The sequence below is a fragment of the Synchiropus splendidus genome, chromosome 1, assembly GCF_027744825.2.
Source record: "Synchiropus splendidus isolate RoL2022-P1 chromosome 1, RoL_Sspl_1.0, whole genome shotgun sequence".
Lineage (NCBI taxonomy): Eukaryota > Metazoa > Chordata > Actinopteri > Syngnathiformes > Callionymidae > Synchiropus > Synchiropus splendidus.
Window position 1 is genome coordinate 28,859,090 of NC_071334.1, and position 17,283 is coordinate 28,876,372.

The 17,283-nt window shown below is 43.4% G+C and overlaps 1 protein-coding gene across 4 annotated transcripts in view; it reads left to right on the forward strand.

Annotated features, from left to right (window-relative positions):
• The window catches only part of itgb4 (integrin, beta 4), a 19,622-nt gene continuing 2,339 nt past the window's right edge, over nucleotides 1–17,283 (forward strand). Inside the window, exons 1-36 of one of the 4 annotated variants that reach the window (XM_053850497.1) lie at nucleotides 4–123; nucleotides 5,627–5,703; nucleotides 5,944–6,026; nucleotides 6,206–6,307; nucleotides 6,388–6,592; nucleotides 6,999–7,095; nucleotides 7,172–7,343; nucleotides 7,583–7,843; nucleotides 7,908–7,997; nucleotides 8,085–8,207; nucleotides 8,354–8,521; nucleotides 9,771–9,847; nucleotides 9,948–10,156; nucleotides 10,547–10,650; nucleotides 10,724–10,822; nucleotides 10,913–11,045; nucleotides 11,130–11,255; nucleotides 11,339–11,457; nucleotides 11,538–11,571; nucleotides 11,645–11,839; nucleotides 11,913–12,016; nucleotides 12,089–12,147; nucleotides 12,237–12,260; nucleotides 12,327–12,475; nucleotides 13,030–13,209; nucleotides 13,294–13,442; nucleotides 13,522–13,729; nucleotides 13,797–14,114; nucleotides 14,185–14,351; nucleotides 14,414–14,594; nucleotides 14,666–14,803; nucleotides 14,877–15,059; nucleotides 15,137–15,265; nucleotides 16,266–16,433; nucleotides 16,519–16,665; nucleotides 16,964–17,098. In XM_053850497.1, the coding sequence (XP_053706472.1) occupies nucleotides 44–123; nucleotides 5,627–5,703; nucleotides 5,944–6,026; nucleotides 6,206–6,307; nucleotides 6,388–6,592; nucleotides 6,999–7,095; nucleotides 7,172–7,343; nucleotides 7,583–7,843; nucleotides 7,908–7,997; nucleotides 8,085–8,207; nucleotides 8,354–8,521; nucleotides 9,771–9,847; nucleotides 9,948–10,156; nucleotides 10,547–10,650; nucleotides 10,724–10,822; nucleotides 10,913–11,045; nucleotides 11,130–11,255; nucleotides 11,339–11,457; nucleotides 11,538–11,571; nucleotides 11,645–11,839; nucleotides 11,913–12,016; nucleotides 12,089–12,147; nucleotides 12,237–12,260; nucleotides 12,327–12,475; nucleotides 13,030–13,209; nucleotides 13,294–13,442; nucleotides 13,522–13,729; nucleotides 13,797–14,114; nucleotides 14,185–14,351; nucleotides 14,414–14,594; nucleotides 14,666–14,803; nucleotides 14,877–15,059; nucleotides 15,137–15,265; nucleotides 16,266–16,433; nucleotides 16,519–16,665; nucleotides 16,964–17,098 (4,993 nt within the window). In that variant the 5' untranslated portion in view covers nucleotides 4–43. Of the gene's footprint in view, nucleotides 124–2,959; nucleotides 3,276–5,626; nucleotides 5,704–5,943; nucleotides 6,027–6,205; nucleotides 6,308–6,387; nucleotides 6,593–6,998; nucleotides 7,096–7,171; nucleotides 7,344–7,582; nucleotides 7,844–7,907; nucleotides 7,998–8,084; nucleotides 8,208–8,353; nucleotides 8,522–9,770; nucleotides 9,848–9,947; nucleotides 10,157–10,546; nucleotides 10,651–10,723; nucleotides 10,823–10,912; nucleotides 11,046–11,129; nucleotides 11,256–11,338; nucleotides 11,458–11,537; nucleotides 11,572–11,644; nucleotides 11,840–11,912; nucleotides 12,017–12,088; nucleotides 12,148–12,236; nucleotides 12,261–12,326; nucleotides 12,476–13,029; nucleotides 13,210–13,293; nucleotides 13,443–13,521; nucleotides 13,730–13,796; nucleotides 14,115–14,184; nucleotides 14,352–14,413; nucleotides 14,595–14,665; nucleotides 14,804–14,876; nucleotides 15,060–15,136; nucleotides 15,266–15,647; nucleotides 16,244–16,265; nucleotides 16,434–16,518; nucleotides 16,666–16,963; nucleotides 17,099–17,283 lie in introns of those variants that run through there. The other 3 variants (XM_053850508.1, XM_053850516.1, XM_053850525.1) reach the window with 3 other exon arrangements.

Sequence of the window (17,283 nt, forward strand, 5' to 3'; positions counted from 1 at the left end):
GAACGGGGGCTGTCGACTCGACTGTAAGTGGAAAGTGGAGTTCATGTTTTACTATCGAGCAGTGGAATACTTCAGAAGATGGTTGTTAGTTGCTGGTGATTCCATCGGCAGCTTTCTCTCACAGTAAGTTCAACCCATCATTTATGCGTATAACAGTATGACTAGTTATTGCTAAAACACTGGATTCTTTGTTCCACCCTGGGAAGTTGCTGAGAGAGTTGCAACAATGACATGTTTTCTGACACTGGTTTAGCTTCGTGCACAGTTTTCTTGAAAATTTAAAGCTGAATGTGGTTGCTAGGAGCCGCGGCTGCTTATGTCTCTTAGTCAGATTGTCCTTTGTGGTGTGTACAGTAGGAGCTTTCACGACTTATTCTGGGCCAGATTTTGGGCCTCTGACCTTTCACATTTGTCTGTCTGTTGCGGCCAGAATCTTAGTGAGCATACGTCCTTCTACACTTAAATGTGCGGACAAATGAAATACATAATAATAATAATGTGCTTGCAAGCTGCTAAGCAAACAAGATAACGTCTACTGTTTGCAATATTTATTCCTCAAGGTTCAAGGCAAGTGTTGAGAAATCACATTTGGGAAAATGTACTTCACTTAAATGAAGGAACCACAGGACTAAATGTCCTAAGATCAGGGAAGATATATTACCTTACATGGCCTCCTTATACGCATGTGTATGTGCAGCATATGAGCCAGTAAAGTAATCTACATCAAGTACTGAGGAGCATTTTCTTCAGTCTGACCATGAGACAGAGAGTTTTTTTCTAAATAACACCAATTATATTCACTGATTATTAGTTCTAAATAAGTAAGTCATTCGTCTATTAAGAGTAAATATGTGTTGTCAGTCTGATATGTTACTATTTATATCCAGGTAGAGAGGTGGTTGAGCAGGAGCATGAAACAACATGCTCCTGCTCAACACAAAACAAAGTCTTTCCCAATGAAGTTTTGCTTTTTGTTCTATCTTATCAAGTTGTTTTCAAACCAATAAAAATACTTCTACAATTGAAAAGTCATGTTGTAATCTCAGTCAGCCTAATGCCTCATAGTATCCATATGTTCCGCAATGGAACCATCGAGTCCTGTTCCAAATTTTGACAGTCTCCTAACATGAGATGACATGCATTCGGTCACATTCTTTCTATACACTATAGATCTATGCTGATGGGTCGACTCGTCCGACGGTCGCTGCAGCGCTGCCCATGACACGCGGTGCTCCTCTTCCCACACACTCACAGCGAAGATGTCAGTCAAATAAGCGACTTCCTGATGTTTTTAACCCTGATGCGCCTCTAACTTCTCCACGCATCTTTACAACAGAATAATGGAGTGTTCCTTGTCAGCCCCGCAACGCCCCAAACTTTCAGCACCACAGAGAGAACGGAGCTAATGTCTTACTTTGAAACTTTGACACTCGTAGACCATCAAAGTTCGTGGTTTAAAAGCTAAATGCAGAGCCAAATGAATGCGTTCCAAAGTGTGAAGAGATAAAAAAAATAAATGAATACCGTTGTTATTAAGCTGAGGCAATGATTGTTTAAGATTTGTCTGAAAATTTCCAAAAGTTATTTGAAATAAACCAATAAGTCATGATATATTTTTGTCACATTGCCCGTCCCTTCTCAGACGTTATTCAACAAATACTTTTTGAAGCAATTTGTTACATTAGTTCCGATGTTTCACAAATTAGAAATGATTTTCTGCAGGACCTTTACCTAGAGATTTTTCCGATGAATTAAGTGTGGTATGGCTTTAAGGGGTTGAAATACACTGCCATATATGATCCTGTCAATATAAAATGCGATAGTTTTTGGGGAATATAGTTGTAGCAGTTTTTAGTTTGGGACCAACCTTTGTCCACTGTAGCTTTTCTGTTGACACAGTGACCTTATTTTCTCAGATCAGCGGATTCACGCCTCTACAATCTGTTCCACTGAAGCCTCTTTTTTATACAGAGAACGCCACATACTGTACCCTGAGAAGCCTCATCAGCTACTCACTACTTTATACCTCCTGCAGTAATGGTCTCGCTCATGGTATCAAAGCCTCTTACACAATGGCAGCTAAGGATGGCTGCTGCTACCTAAAACCCTGACTGGCAGTGCACCATCTGTGCATCCATCCAACCATCACTCATAGGTATGGAAGCAGGGCAAAAAGGCTACAAAGTTCTTTCGGAGGAATACTTCACCCTCCATTGAATTCCAAGCCCGGATGATGTAATGTACCTCCAGAAGCGCTTGAATTCAGCTCCCAACTGAAATGAGACAGCTTTTCTTTATGGCATCAATGGTCAAAGCACAACTTAAATCCTTAAAAAAAGAGAAAAAAGGGAAAAAAAATCTTCATTACTTTTGAGGACAGAGTCAGGAATCCAACATACATCACTATGTTAGCATGCTTTACAAAGTCCACTAAAACCTGTACTGCTTGAGCTCCACCTGGCATTTTCAACTGTGCTTCTCTATGTTATTGCCCTTTCTTCTGATGAAGACATTTAATCTGTTAATTATTGTCTTCACGCTGGGACCAATTTGTCTCCCCTGTAATCTCCTTACAGTCCCACACGAGGATAAAGCATTGGGGGTCAAAGCCATGTGGGACTCTGTGGCATGTTTGATAATCAAATGTACCTGCCGGTATGTGACATGGTTGTGTAAACACAAGACTCACAAAGCGTTTCCCATAGCCTGAAGCTAGTGTTCTGCTGCGCCATGCCACTCCCAAGAGCTTGGGTGGAGGCCACAGAAGGAGGGGCCACGCTCCTCAGTCTCAAGCCCACACAGGTGAACCCAAGCTGGGGTGGAATGCAGCAGGGAGGGGGTCCCGGCACGGCAAGGTGTGGAACTTTTTGACTTCTAACAGGGTGGGGAAGGGCATGTACAGGAAGGGAGTTAACCCTCTCTCACCTGTAGGTGTGTGCAAATGTGTGTGTCGAGGAGGGACCAAGTCGCGGCACACACACATGTATTCACTCAGTAGCTCTGAGTGCTACTGACTGCACACACACACACACACACACACACTTAAAACAGACACGCACGCACTCTGAGAGTCAATATTTGACCAGACTGGACTGTACAAGGCGGAAGACTGGACTGTGTTTTTGGAGAAAATCTGGAGAATACAAACTTGCAAGGTGGTTTAAAGTTCCCAAGCTAATTCACACTAAGGAGAGGGGATTTGTTGTTGTTTTTTTCTGTTGTTTTTTCCTTCATTTCTGGACCTTTGGACTGGGATTGGTGTACAACCGCAAGAGGTTCGTTTGATCTTTAATCTTATTGTTATCAGTCAACCACGCTGTTCTCACTCTGAAGTGCACACATGTGATTTACCTCCAGGATCACTGTAAAGAAAGTGGAAGGGCTTGTGTAACGCTGAATCACAACATGCGGTTTGTTGCCTGCGAGGTTTGAGGATAGACTGGAGGTGGAATTGAAGAGTCTTTGCTGTTAATTTCAGGTTTTGTTTGGTGCTTTCCTTCATGAAAAAATACATGAAAGTTTTTCGCTGGAATTTGGATTAGACTTGTTATTATCCCCACTGAAATAACCCTGTGTGGTTATTCTGCTCCAAAGTGGAACAGTTACTGCTGAGCTTGTCACTCACCTGCCGCTGAAGCCCCTAGCGACTCGGCGATGATGTCAGGGTGGGGGCAAAAACACACCCAGCAGTGGTATGCTCGCCTGGCGGACATGTTTTCACGCAAAAAAACATGAGTCATTTTGCCTTGTTTCACAACGCTGTTATTTGTCTGCTAGCTACCTGTATGGTTTTCTTTTGCAGGTTTCCCAAAACAAAAAACAATCAGATGTGTTTTCTCATATAACCCCCACTCCGCCCCCTGCTGAACCCACCCCGCCGTGTGATTTATGCTCCTCTTTATGACATGACCTCACACACCTGAAGTCAGATCAGGTTCACAGTCTGGCGCTAAAGTACCTTTCCCATGTGTTTTTCTCTTACTTTGAACAGTTCTCGGCTCGTGGTGAAATTCCTTTGTGGTGCTGAAAACATTTAGGATCGCAAATTTCTTCTTGACCACGATGACACATCGAGCCCACTGAGCCATTTCATTCCACATAAATGCCCTTTGTGTCCTCTCCACCACTTTTTGTCCAACACTTGTGTTCAAATATGAATGGAGCCCTTCTTTTCATGATTCCATTCTTTCTCTCCCTTGTGTTTTTCATTCCCTCCCTTATTGTCCCTCATCGTTGTTAAATATGTCCTATTACTTATACGTGCACACTATGTCGATCTAAAGTGAAATTACAGTAAAGGCTTTTATTCAGTTATTTCTCCTCTATCAGCATAGAGGAGAACATTTATACTTAAGCATAGCTATCTCTGTGAGGTCCAATTTTGTGGGGTCCGTAGCCAGACCCCACAAAGCTAAGCCTCAATTTTAAAGATGAGGGCTTCAAAATAACTAGGCCATTATAATCAGGTTTCAGACTCCTAGTTAAGGTGAGCCATTTGTTTTGGAAGGTTGGGTTTAGGATGTGAGGCTGGGGAAAGGGTTATGGCAATGAGCGGACTCCACAAAGATGGTGCGACAAACCTGACTGTGCTTTTGTATCCCATAAATGTATCCAATAGATTACTACGGATGGTGTAATAAAAGTCTGTGGACAAAAACAAAAAGCTAAAGAAGGAATATCAACATTAGTGCAGCAAATAAAACCTAAGGCAGAGGGAGGTGGAAAAGGTCACAAGAATAGGGTCAATTTAGGTTAAAACAGTCCTGTCAAAGGAGAAAGTACAAGTACTGGAATGTAATAACATTGAGTACAACAACAGCCTTTAGCATGTTAGTGCTTCCACTGGTGGCTTTGCTGGCAACACAGCTACTGTATGACAAGATAGCACTTAAAGTAATACTTATATAGTACTTGCATTCATGCACTTTTCATAGCACAAGATTCTAACCCTAATCCATATATTACAGAAACGAATTAGTCATATTCTCACCATCTTGTTATTTGTCTTGTGGATCCTTTTTCTAAACACTAAAACGTCTCTCAAAGTGCAGAAGGCAAAGACACATTTTTGATAAATCCTGCACTGATGTACCATACAGACTCTTGATAAAGATAATTGCCTAAATTAAAAAAAAAGTTGCTATGTTACGTTTACAATGGTTTAAATAGACAAAAGCTTGAATTGCTTTTGTTGGATTTCAACTTTTTTTATTCTTTCTATTCTGTCCACTTTTAATCCTTACAATGACAAGTTTTTAAAGTTAGATTTAACCTTTTGCTCAGTCCCTCATTTCAAACTACAAAAGAATCTGTTGGAAGGCTGAATCATGAAGCCAGTCTGTTTTAGTGTTGCATTTGGGTTCAAGGACACGTCAGTAGTGTATGTGGCTCAAGAGACCAAGATTAGCTCAGGCAGTTCATGAAGCAACTGTGCCATCAAAAGTTCCATCAGATGATTTGAACCCTGGGTGAAACAGAAAAACAGACTCAGAGTTCATTTGAGGATTGAGACATTGTTGTTGTTGTTGGGGCTTGTTCTGTGTTTCTTTTGGTCTTGACAAGTAGAAATGACAGGCAGTTCGAGTTTCAACTCAGCTTTACATATTTTGTTATGTTTACGGGACAGGAAAGCAATGGAGAGATGGACGTTACGCCTCTCGCTGGGGCTTCTGGCCGTCCTCCTGACCTGCTGTTATGTTGAAGGTAACTGCACTCAATGTGACTTTCACATACATTTGTCTTCACCTACATATTTCACTGCAACTGTACTTGGATACCATTTAAATGAGTACAAAGCCAGACTGGCAAACATGCACTTGGCAAACCCAAGTCTTCTTTTGTTTCATATCTATAAAGATATTACAGTAAAATAAAACAGTTGAGGAAGTATGGAAGTCTTGGGATGACTCTTCCTGTCCTTAACCATTATGTCTTCCGTTATAGCTAACTACTGCTACGCTGCCAGAGATAAGAGCTGCTCTGAATGTCTGCAGGCCGGCAAAGATTGCGCCTATTGCCCTGATGTGGTAAGATGATTGATGATGATTTCTACATAAGTATTTTTCGTTTTTTTTATTTGCTAAATAGTGTGAGGGGGAAAAACATCAGAATCTGAGACGAGCCTGCTTTACTGAGTGTTGTGTGTGCAGGTGCTGCTTGGAAGGACTTTCAACATGATAATACAACTTCACTATGTATTTCTCAGAACTTCAATAGCCATCGATGTGACCTGTACAACAACCTTCGGGCTCATGGCTGCGGTGCTTTGTCCATTCTTACGGCCAAAAGTGTCACTAAATATGGAAGAGTACGTTTTCATTTCACACCATTACGTCTGTCATTTTTAGCCTGTAGTTTGACCTATGCCTTTCTTCTACTCATGCGCAGAGGAATAGGATCGATGAGACAAAGGCTTATTCCCAGGTGTATCCGCAGCAGATGACCATGTCTTTACTGCCAGGGGAGGAGAAGATCGTGGAGATGGAGGTGTTTTCTCCCATCAAAGGGCCACTGGATCTCTACATTCTCATGGACTTCTCCAACTCTATGAAAGACGATTTGGACAACTTGAAGAAAATGGGAGAACGACTCGGTGGGTACTTTTGGAAAGTGGAGCGGTAGTGAGTGAGGCACTGACCTTTGTCAAAAAGGATAGATGAAGGAAAATGTGAAGGCTTTGATGACACGTTTCGACAACTGATCCATGACAAACTCAACCTTGAGAATAAACATAGTAGATAACAAAAACATTACCTAGATGTAACTCCAGTTCTATGAGTACATGTGCAGCCCTCTAACTTGACTTAGCTATTGGTTTATTAATAAACATGTGTGAAGGAAGAAAGAAAATGTGTTATTATGTTTATGGTGATGCTTTTGACTACCTGCAATGCTCCTTCGTCTACTCTGGGTGTTTGGTTGGTGTTCGTAACTCCTGGAGTCCAACAGGAAGAGTCTCTGAAAGTGACAGTGATGGTTGTCTTTGCTAAACATTTCAGCCAAGTGGGTGGGACAGCTATCCGACGACTACACCATTGGCTTTGGGAAGTTTGTGGACAAAGTGATTGAGCCGCAGACGGACATGAGAGAGATCAAGTAAGAGAGGTTTTCAAGTCATTTCGCCACACACCTTTAGAGAAAATATTCCTGTAAATGTATATACTTTTTGCAGGCTTGAGCGACCATGGGCAGACAGCGACCCTCCATTTTCCTTTGAAAACGTCATCAAGCTGACTAAAGACGACAAGTTCTTTGTCAGTGAGCTGCAAAAGGAAAGAATCTCTGGCAACCTGGACGCCCCCGAGGGAGGCTTCGATGCCATATTGCAGGTTGCGGTCTGCGGGGTCAGTAAGAAAATCCTTTTTTATCATCAAAGTGTGGGAGGTTCTGTGGAGTATTTCACTATTTTTGAATGTTAACATTGATGTCAAATGTTCAGAATATAATAATAATATGAGGTTTAGGTGCAGGGGACCTACTTGCAGTGCATGTACGCTGATGGAAGTGTTTCACTAATGTGATCCAAGCATAAAGGTCTTTTGTCGAATATCCATCTGAAGAAATGTAAACACTTGTCACACAGGACATTATTGGCTGGCGTCCAGAGAGCACACATCTACTCGTCTTCTCCACTGAGTCATCGTTCCACTATGAAGCAGACGGTGCCAATATTCTGTCTGGCATCCTGCCGCGCAATGACGAGAAATGCCACCTCAAGGATGGCAGATACACCCGTGACACAGTGCAAGATTACCCTTCAATACCCACCCTGGTGCGGGTCCTTGGCAAGAACAACATCATCCCTATATTTGCTGTGACCAACCACTCCTTGACCTATTATCAGGTGAATGAACTTCAATCCATGTGTCGCCAACGTCATTTCTCTAACACAGCATCTCCTGATTTAGGAACTCAAAAAGTTCTTTCCCATCGCTGAGGTTGGTGTGCTGCAAGAAGATTCCGCTAATATCCTGGAAGTTATGCGGGACGCCTATAAAGTAACTACTTGGCGGTCGTAAAATTCATTTCAGTTGATGCACTAGTGATATACGTTTCAAAATTTCCACCCTTCATTTGCTTCCCAGAACATCCGCTCCAAGATGAGCATTCGTTCTGAGGATCGACCCAAAGCTATTGAGACTCAGTTCTTGTCTACCAGTAACAAGGTTGCTGAATATGGAGAATTCAACTCTACGCCAGGGGTAAAGGTAAGTTCCATCGTACTCATCCCTGGAGCCAATGGATCAGCCTGCCTTGTCTCAGAAGTGTCATGTTCCTTGCAAGCCACATGACCCTCACCTACCTGGATTTGGTCCACTAAACATCTCTCCCTATGAATACTGTGGTTTTCCAGAGCAAGTTCAAGATGCTCGTCCGAAGTCCTCGGGAAATCAAAGATTTGCCCGTTTGTGAACTGGATCCAGATGAAAAAAAGGGGAATATAAGCGTTAAGCCATCAACCTTTACTACTGGTCTGATTGTCAACGCCTCCATTCTATGTCCAACTTGTGACTGTGAGAAGGTAAAAACGCCGAGCAATCCATTACATTCAGCTTGAGCTTACCTTTAACTCACCCTTCTTTGCAGCGGTTTCCTGAAATATTTAGGGGTTTATCCCAACTTTGATGATGTGGCCTCACCAATAACCACGAATGATCTATTATTTATTGTCTTTGAGCTTCCCTTTACATTAGGGTACATATATTGCTACAAATAAACATGCATTTGCCACGGATTGGCCTGCAATTCATCATTATGAAGTACCAATTAGAGCAGGGGTGGCCAACCAGTCAGAGGCTAATGGCCACATTGTGTTGCTGCAAAGAGACAAGGCTCACCTGAACAGCTAGACACGTGCAGCAGTATAGTGGTTAAAGCACATCCCCATGTGTCACAAGGTTGTCAATTCATTTTACCGTGATGCTCTTTGAAATATCAAGCGGCGTTTATTTCATTTATATATTTTTACGTGACTCATGCCACCAATAACGTCACCCGGTCTGTATGTGTGAGCGACGATGCAGACGGGAGCGTCTCATGTCGTCTCATGTCGTCTCTTCGCTCCACGGAATTCAACAGACTTCATGGAGATCAATGATGAATAATATGCAAAACACATGCCATGCGTTTAGTTTAGGTGATGACAAAGTGAAACGCGCACTAAGCCATGTTAAATCGTGGATCTGATGATGATCATTGCCACTGAATGGGGGGGGGCTCAGTGCACATGCAGCGAGGCGCATTGGTTACGTTTCAAATTTAAATGTGATTCAAAATCGTAACCAATATCTTGAAATTTCACTGGAATAGCTCTTACTTTTCCAACTAATGTTCGCGGCTCGTGTGAAACTGCTTACCTAGACCCTATATTTTGTCCAGGAATGGTCAGCAAAAGTTCACACTAAACTACACCTTAATTACTCATTATTATTGTGTAATTACCTTATTCATAGCAAACACATGTTCCCCAATCTAATCCTTACTTAGCTTACTTTTAATATCCCCTTGCTGTCTAGAGCAAGTGGATATTAAAGTGGATGAACTGTTAGTTACTATCCCAATATAGTCATGCTGATGAAGCCGCTCATAGGTACTTCAACAATTAAAAACTGCCTAAAATGCTGCTATTACATGAATAAGTGATTCAGTCATGGTTTATTTGTATGTGGTACCAATAATGTAACCACTGACGTTATCTGTGTCATTTATACAATGAAAAAAAAAAGATGTGTTCAAGAAAAAAAAAAGAAAATATATCTACAATTTTTCAGAGTCCTATCGTGAACTCACCCAGATGTCACAGGAATGGAAACCTTGTGTGTGGGAAATGTAAATGCAAACAAGGCTGGTAGGTGCACGGTGATTGTCACTCCTATTATCGCATCATATCATATGAACTTTGCAGACTTGTCTTCGAGGATTGGCTTGGAACCTTTCTTCTCTTTCAGGTTAGGCACATTCTGTAACTGCTCAGCGGCAAATGCTGGCCAGGACAACAGCCAGTGCATCGCGCCGGGCATGACAGAGGTTTGTTCAGGCCGTGGAGACTGCCTCGCCTGTGGTAGCTGTGTGTGCCACAATCCAGATCAGTTTGAAGGACTCTACTGCCAGTACGACAAGACTCAGTGCCAGAGATTTGGAGGGTTTCTCTGCAATGGTACGGCTAAACCACCCTGGTCTTGGATAATAGAATAATGAAAAACAGAGCCGGTTATACACCCTTAAAATTTGGTATATATCAAGTAAATGCCAAAAATGATGATAAAAAAATCTTGTTTTTTGTTTCCCAGGAAGGTGTGGCTGCAATCAGCAGGCACAAACAAATACAAATGATTATTTATTTCCTTTTTTTTTTTGTTTATTGTGGATTAAAATGAACAGACCAATGTTCCAAGTTGGGTTAGTCAGCATTCTTGCTGACGTGAAAAATTCTGATGCTCAGATGTTCAACATTTTACATGCTTGGATTTCAGAGTGAAAAAATGTAATGTTTTTGTCTTAATTTTGTGATCGAGAGGTCTTGTTGCTTTGTTTCATGTTCCTCCAGACCGCGGCTCTTGCGTGATGGGGGCCTGTTCATGCGTCGAAGGTTGGGAGGGCAAAGCCTGTGAGTGCCCAAAGAGCAATGCAACCTGTCTCGACAACAATGGAGTGAGTTCAAGCTTGTTGTTTGGAACATGGTTATTGGTTTGAAACATGTTATTCATGCTTACTCCCAACTCAGGGCGTTTGCAACGGGCGAGGCAAATGTGTGTGCGGCCGCTGTGAGTGTCTAGGATCGACCACTTTCGATGTAACCTCCACATGTGAGCCAAATTTTCAGGTCTGTGTGTGAACCACAACGAAAGCACTGCATTCCTATTACAGTGTATGTATTTACTTTGCCTCATTTATACTCCATGTATGCGTCCAGGCCCAGTCCGGTGTGTGTGAGGCTACTCGAGTTTGTGTCGAGTGTCAGGCCTGGAAGACAGGAAGCTGGAAAGAAAAGGCAGACTGTGACAAGTGTCGTTTCAAGATTGTCATGGTGGATAAACTCAAAGATGGTAAAGTTGCAGAGGACGCTGAGATTTGTTGGATTATGCAGTGCTGTGTTGCAACCAACCTCACCGCCCTCTTTATGTTGCCAGAAAAAACGGTGCTTCAGGCATGCAGTTTCCGAGATCTAGAGGACGACTGCACGTACAACTACACAGTCGAAAATCCCAAAGATCCAAATAAAAATGAGCTTGTAGTTGAAGTCTTGGAGAAGAAAGGTATGCTCTTGCTTCTGTCTTCCTTTATATTTTTGCTTAGCATTTACTGTGGCAAGTTTCATTTTGATGTGTCTCTTCTTTAGAGTGTCCACCTGCCAGTCTGCTGTGGCTCCTGCCTCTCCTCTTGTTCCTCTTGTTATTGCTGGCACTATTGCTCTTATGCTGCTGGAAATACTGTGCCTGCTGTAAGACGTGCTGCCAGGTATTACAAGTAATATTCACCATTTACATTTGTCTTATGCCTAAAATGGATGTATAACATTTCGTCTTGTCATATCAAAGAGTTGCTTGGCCCTTCTACCCTGTTGTCAGAGAGGTAGGATATTCCTAACCCCTAAATGACTCTAACCTGTCGGGACATTTCATGAATCGACTCTCTCTATGAACAGGTCGCATGGTTGGCTTTAAGGAAGACGAGTATCTTCTTCGCCAATCATTGCTCACATCAGACCATCTCGACACCCCAATGGTACGAACTGGCCCCCCGAAGGGAACTGATGTGGTCCGCTGGAAGGTGACCGATAACGTACACCGAGCACCCAACCACCCTGAAAATCAGATAAAGCCCAACCCCAAAGAAATCAGTGAGTAGCACTCGGTTGGCTGTGTTATTCAGGAAAACAGTCGCACAAATCTGACTTTTGCTGACTGTTTTAGTTCCATTTCCCATCTCCCTCCGGCTGAATAAGTTTTTCTCCGAGAACCTTGGTCGTCCTGAGTCCAGAGATGCAGAGCAGTTGCGCAAGGAAGTAACTGACAATGTGAGGTTTTTCTTTTCCTTGTTCCCATGAAAACTTCTAAATCTGTTGCTAATTACTACATTATAACTGCAGCTGAATGAGGTGTACAGGCAGATTCCTGGTGCTCAGAAGGTTCAGAAGCCCACTTTCAGGTAATTTGCGGTTTTAAAAAAAATGACATAAATATTGGACATATTGTGTGAATCCAAATAAAATGTGTCCATTTTTGGTGGTCCCTCAGGATGCAAAGAAATGCTGGAAAAAGGTAAACAGTTGCAGTGAGTTGCAGGATCTGGATCTGTGGCTAATGTCTATGCCTTCTATGAAACAGACAGGACTACGCCATCATGGACACTGTCTTGTCAGCCCCACGCAGCAGCTTTCCGGATATTGTTAAACTGACAGAAAAGAATGTTCAGTCTGGGAACCTCCATGACCTTAAAGTGTTGCCTGGATACTACACAGTGGCCACTGACCGAGGTGTGTGTGTAGATCTTCATGGAGCCCATGCATATATATCACCATCTAAAAGATTGTTTTCGGATATAATCGGCTCCATCTCCTTACCTGGTTTTGAAAAGACAATGGGGTTTCATTTTTTAGCCATAAGCGGTTCTGTTGATGTGATGAGAATCTGTCGGTGAACAAATCGAGTAAAGCAAAACAAGGAAAATTACAGTAAAATGCTTGTATTTAATCCTTTCTTTCACACTTAAGTCTGCTTTTCATCTCGCCATCACTTTACTCTTAAAACAAGGAAAAGCATCTGTTAACAATAGTACCCTTTCAGGACCTACTCAGGCTTGTGTCATGGCTGGGTTTGTGTGAGAGACTGTCACAGAACGGTGGATGCATACAGCAGTGCAAATGATGACAGTACAAAAACGCCTCATATTGACATGAGAGACACTTGCACCGCAGAACAGAAGCTAACAATAATCACCTGCATGGTTTAGAGAGGTAGATTGTTGTGTTATTTGTATTGTAAAGGAAACGCAGTCCCAGTTGAAACCATCTGCTTCTTCTTCTGACAGAGGCGGCGGGAGCTGTGGAGTTCCAGGAAGGGGTGGAGTCAGTGGATGTCCATGTCCCGCTCTTTGTTAAGGATGAAGATGATGACAAAAAGCAGCTGCTGGTGGAAGCTGTGGATGTGCCTTTGGGCATCGCCACCATTGGGAAGAAATTTGTGAATATTACCATCATCAAAGAGCATGGTGAAACATTACATGAGAGTCATATCATGCGTTGTCTTTTATTGAAGCTAGCTAAAACTGTACTTTATTTGTTTCCTGCCCCAGCCACCAGTGTGTTCACCTTCCTCCAGCCAGCCTACACTTACAGCCGACAGGATGGAGTGGCCAACATCCCGATCAGCAGGGAGATTATCGAGGACGGGCGCTCACAGGTTACGTACCGCAGCAGAGATCTAACTGCCAAGGACAAAAAGGTATGCAACAGAAGAAGGGCCGCAGACATGCGTACTGAATCACAAGCTGCTTTTTTTTTATTATTCAAATTAAATCAAGGACTACATGATGGTGGAGGGAGACTTGTCATATGCACCTGGTGAGACCCAGAAGATCGTTCCAGTCCGCCTGTTGGAGTTGAATGAAAAAGATGGCCTCCTTGAACACGAACAAGTCAAACAGTTTGTCATGGACCTCAGCAACCCACGGCAGGGAGCCAAACTGGGACGTTACCCGAGAACAACAGTTACCATTGCAGATCAGCCAGGTTCGATCACAAGCATTTTGATGTTGTCATTTTCAAGTCATTTTATTCATTATAATTTGTTCTACAGAGCCGAGTGTTGTGATGTTCAAGAAGGGCACTCACAACTTCAGCACATCAGACCCGTCGCTCAAAATCCCTGTGGTCCGTACTCGCAACCTTGACAGCCCTGCTACCATCAAATGGCGTACCAAGAAGTCCCCACGCTTCGACCACAATGGACTGCTGAAGTTTAACCCTGGAGAGAATGAAAAGAATATTGTCATTGAGCCCAAACCCAGTACAAGCCCAGCGCAACCCGAGACCTTCCAGGTTGAGCTGTTCGACCCAAGTAGCAATGCATCCATCGGAGACCGCAAGACAACCGTAGTCAATATTACGGATGGAGGTACATTGAGCGGTGGTATAATAAGGCGGTTATAATGACTCATTCTAAAATCTGCGATCGCACCCAACAGGTCTGAGTTCTCCATTATTGGGTCAGATTCCATTGATGGGCTCCAAAAGCCCCAAGTCCCCTGGTGGCTTTCTGATGCCTCCCGGAAACCCCAAGGCTAAAGCAACTGGACCAAGAAGCATCCGACTCAACTGGGACCTACCACCTGGTAATCCCTTGGGTTACAAGGTAAGTCTAATCTGCAAATGATTTCAGGTTTCAGTTTGTGACAAAATTCTTCTTCGTTTTAGGTTAAATATTGGATCTATGGCGACCCGGAGAAAGACGCGGAAGTCATCGATGTGAAGACCCCCCAGGCGGACCTGACCAATCTCTATCCCTACTGTGACTATGAGATGAAAGTGTGCGCCTACAATCTGACTGGAGATGGAAACTATACCGAAATGATTCCATGTCAAACTCAGGAGGATGGTAATTACAAGATTTGTCTCTCACTAAAAACAATTCCGCATTCATGGCAACTCTGATCACGCTTTCCTCAGTTCCGGGTGAACCCGGCAGACTGGCGTTTAACGTCATCAGCCCGACCGTCACCCAGATCAGCTGGGCCGAGCCGGCTGAGACCAACGGCAACATCACAGCCTATGAAGTGGTCTACACTCCCATTGATGATGAGATGAGTAAGAGCCTGAGGACAGTACTAGACAGTCTACATACTTACTGCATCACCGATGTCATGGTAACGTCTTACAGAACCAGTGGGCGCGGCCAAGCGGGTGAAGATTGACAATCCCAAGAAACGAATGCTGTTAATTGAGAATCTCCAAAATGCTCAAACCTACCAGTACCAAGTCCGTGCGAAGAACAGCGTTGGCTGGGGCCCCTTCAGAGATGCCACCATCAATTTGGCTTCACAGCCTGCCAGACCCCTGTCCAGTAAGTGCCAAACATGCCTAGTATCCCCTTGACTTGGAGTCCATTTTCCTGTTGTTTATGTTGATGTCTACGTTCAGTTCCCATCATCCCTGATATCCCAATCGTGGATGCTGATGCCGGCGATGAGTACGACAGCTATTTGATGTACAGCAACGAGGTCCTGAAGTCGCCTGGAGGGTCAAAGACACCGAGCGTCTCTGGTGATGGTGGGTGACCAGAGCAAAAATACAAAGTTTGTTGTCAGATTATGGGTATTCAATCATATATGTGAAGAGCTCAGGTGGAGAGGTGCTGTCATTTGAGTGGCTTTTTTTTCTCCATCTTTTACATCCGACAGGCATTCATTCCCCGAAAGGCCACGCCCTTAACCACTAGCCTCACAAATGAAATACATTAGGTCGGACCTCAAGTAGCTCTTTGCTAACTTCTCTGTGCTCACTTGAACTAAATGCCTTTGTCATTCACACAGCAGTAGTTCTGACATTCCAGTTCTTGAATCATTGTTTGATTCTGTGAAATCGAGAACAGACCACTGACAGTTGTCGCTGCCGCCTGCTTGTCTTTACCCCTTATGATCTCATATAAAAGTCTGGAATCATGTCAAGTTGGTTGGATCCAACTTGGATCTCCGTCAAGTTTCGTGGAAAAAGCGAGTGGACATCATCCCGCGCAGTCGGCTCAGCACAGACACAGAGGCGAGCTCAGACGATCCCAGCTTCTCTCAAACGCTGCCAGGTGAAGACCACTGCACCAGACCAGCCGACAGTCAGATGACCTGCAATGTCTCTCTTTCACCGTTCACAACTGTATTGCTCAATTTGGCAGCCACCTTGCTTTATTGATCTCATCTTTCATCGCCTGACCCGCGAGGACTCCCGCCTACTGTTTGACCAAAATATTGGCATCTCCTTTCCCGTGTTCAATTTTGAAGTTGAGGCAAATGCTGGCCATTAACCACTCACTTTACAACTTTTGCAGGTCTTGAAGGTGAAGCCTAAACTAACCCCCAAATTGCAAAGTTGTGTATCTCCATTTCAAACATAGGAGGGGAATATGCTTGCATACAGAGGATGTGTTTTAGAATGAGGCGTGTTTGACTCCTAAGATTTCTTGGAAATGTTATTTCATTCCATGCTTCTACATTAATTGCATATGTTAAATTGAAATGCGTATTTGCATGTGCATGTTCTTTGTGTTGCTGAGCAGATTCCATGATGAATGGAAGGTGGGAACAGAACTTCCTTTTCCCAGGAACTCCTGGAATGCGTAACTTGTCAACCTCATCGTCTCCAATGTCCACCTTGAGTTCAAACTTCAGAGGAGCAGGTGGTTCATTTATTTCTGAAACAAACACCAGCTACATTTCCAGTCCAGGTATAATACACACGCCCATATTGTCATAAAGTGACATGTCTTTTTTTTCATGGTTCACCATTCTTAAATGACGTTTCTGCACCAGGAAACCCTCCCAAACCCAACTTGCTTGGCAGTGGACGTCAAACAACAGACGTCATCATGAGGAAACGCTCCGAGAGAGGTTACACAGATGAGAACATCCGAGATTCCATTGTCATGGGAGATGACCCGAGCAAGTTCCCGGATCTGAGTGAGTAAAGAACCAGGTCAATGGTCCATGAATCGGTCTCGAAAATATATATTTGGAAATCTCAATGACTAAAAGAGAACTGAAGCGCCTCGGCAGCTACATTGAGCAAGCGCATGAGGCCGATGGCTTGGAGCAGGGATGGGCTGTCGGCTGCACTGGAGCTACGCTGACTCTCGCTCTTTCACCTTTTTTTTAAAATCTGATTTAACTTCGCCTTCTGTCCACTCCACCCACTTACTTTATTTCTTCTATTTCCTTCTCTGCATCCTCCTCTCCTCTTTGCTCAACGCATCGTCAGGTGGTTATGGCTACATGGGGACGCAGAGCAGCTCGCAAAGCCAGTTCAGCTACAGCCTGAGTCAGGGGTCCAGGGCCAGGACCCACTCTTCTGACGTCAATGAAGCTCTTTATAATCTGGACAGGGTACTCAATGGTAAGTGTGTGAAACACAGGAGAAAGAAATTCAACGTCATAAATAACTTATTAATATATGTGGAATTTACTAGCTGACAAAACTCCTGAGAGTAATGTAACTGTGTCAACTTTCTGGATTTACAAACAGCCACCGTAGAAATGACCCCATCATCCAGTACAATACTGCAATGCTGGTTGCTTGAT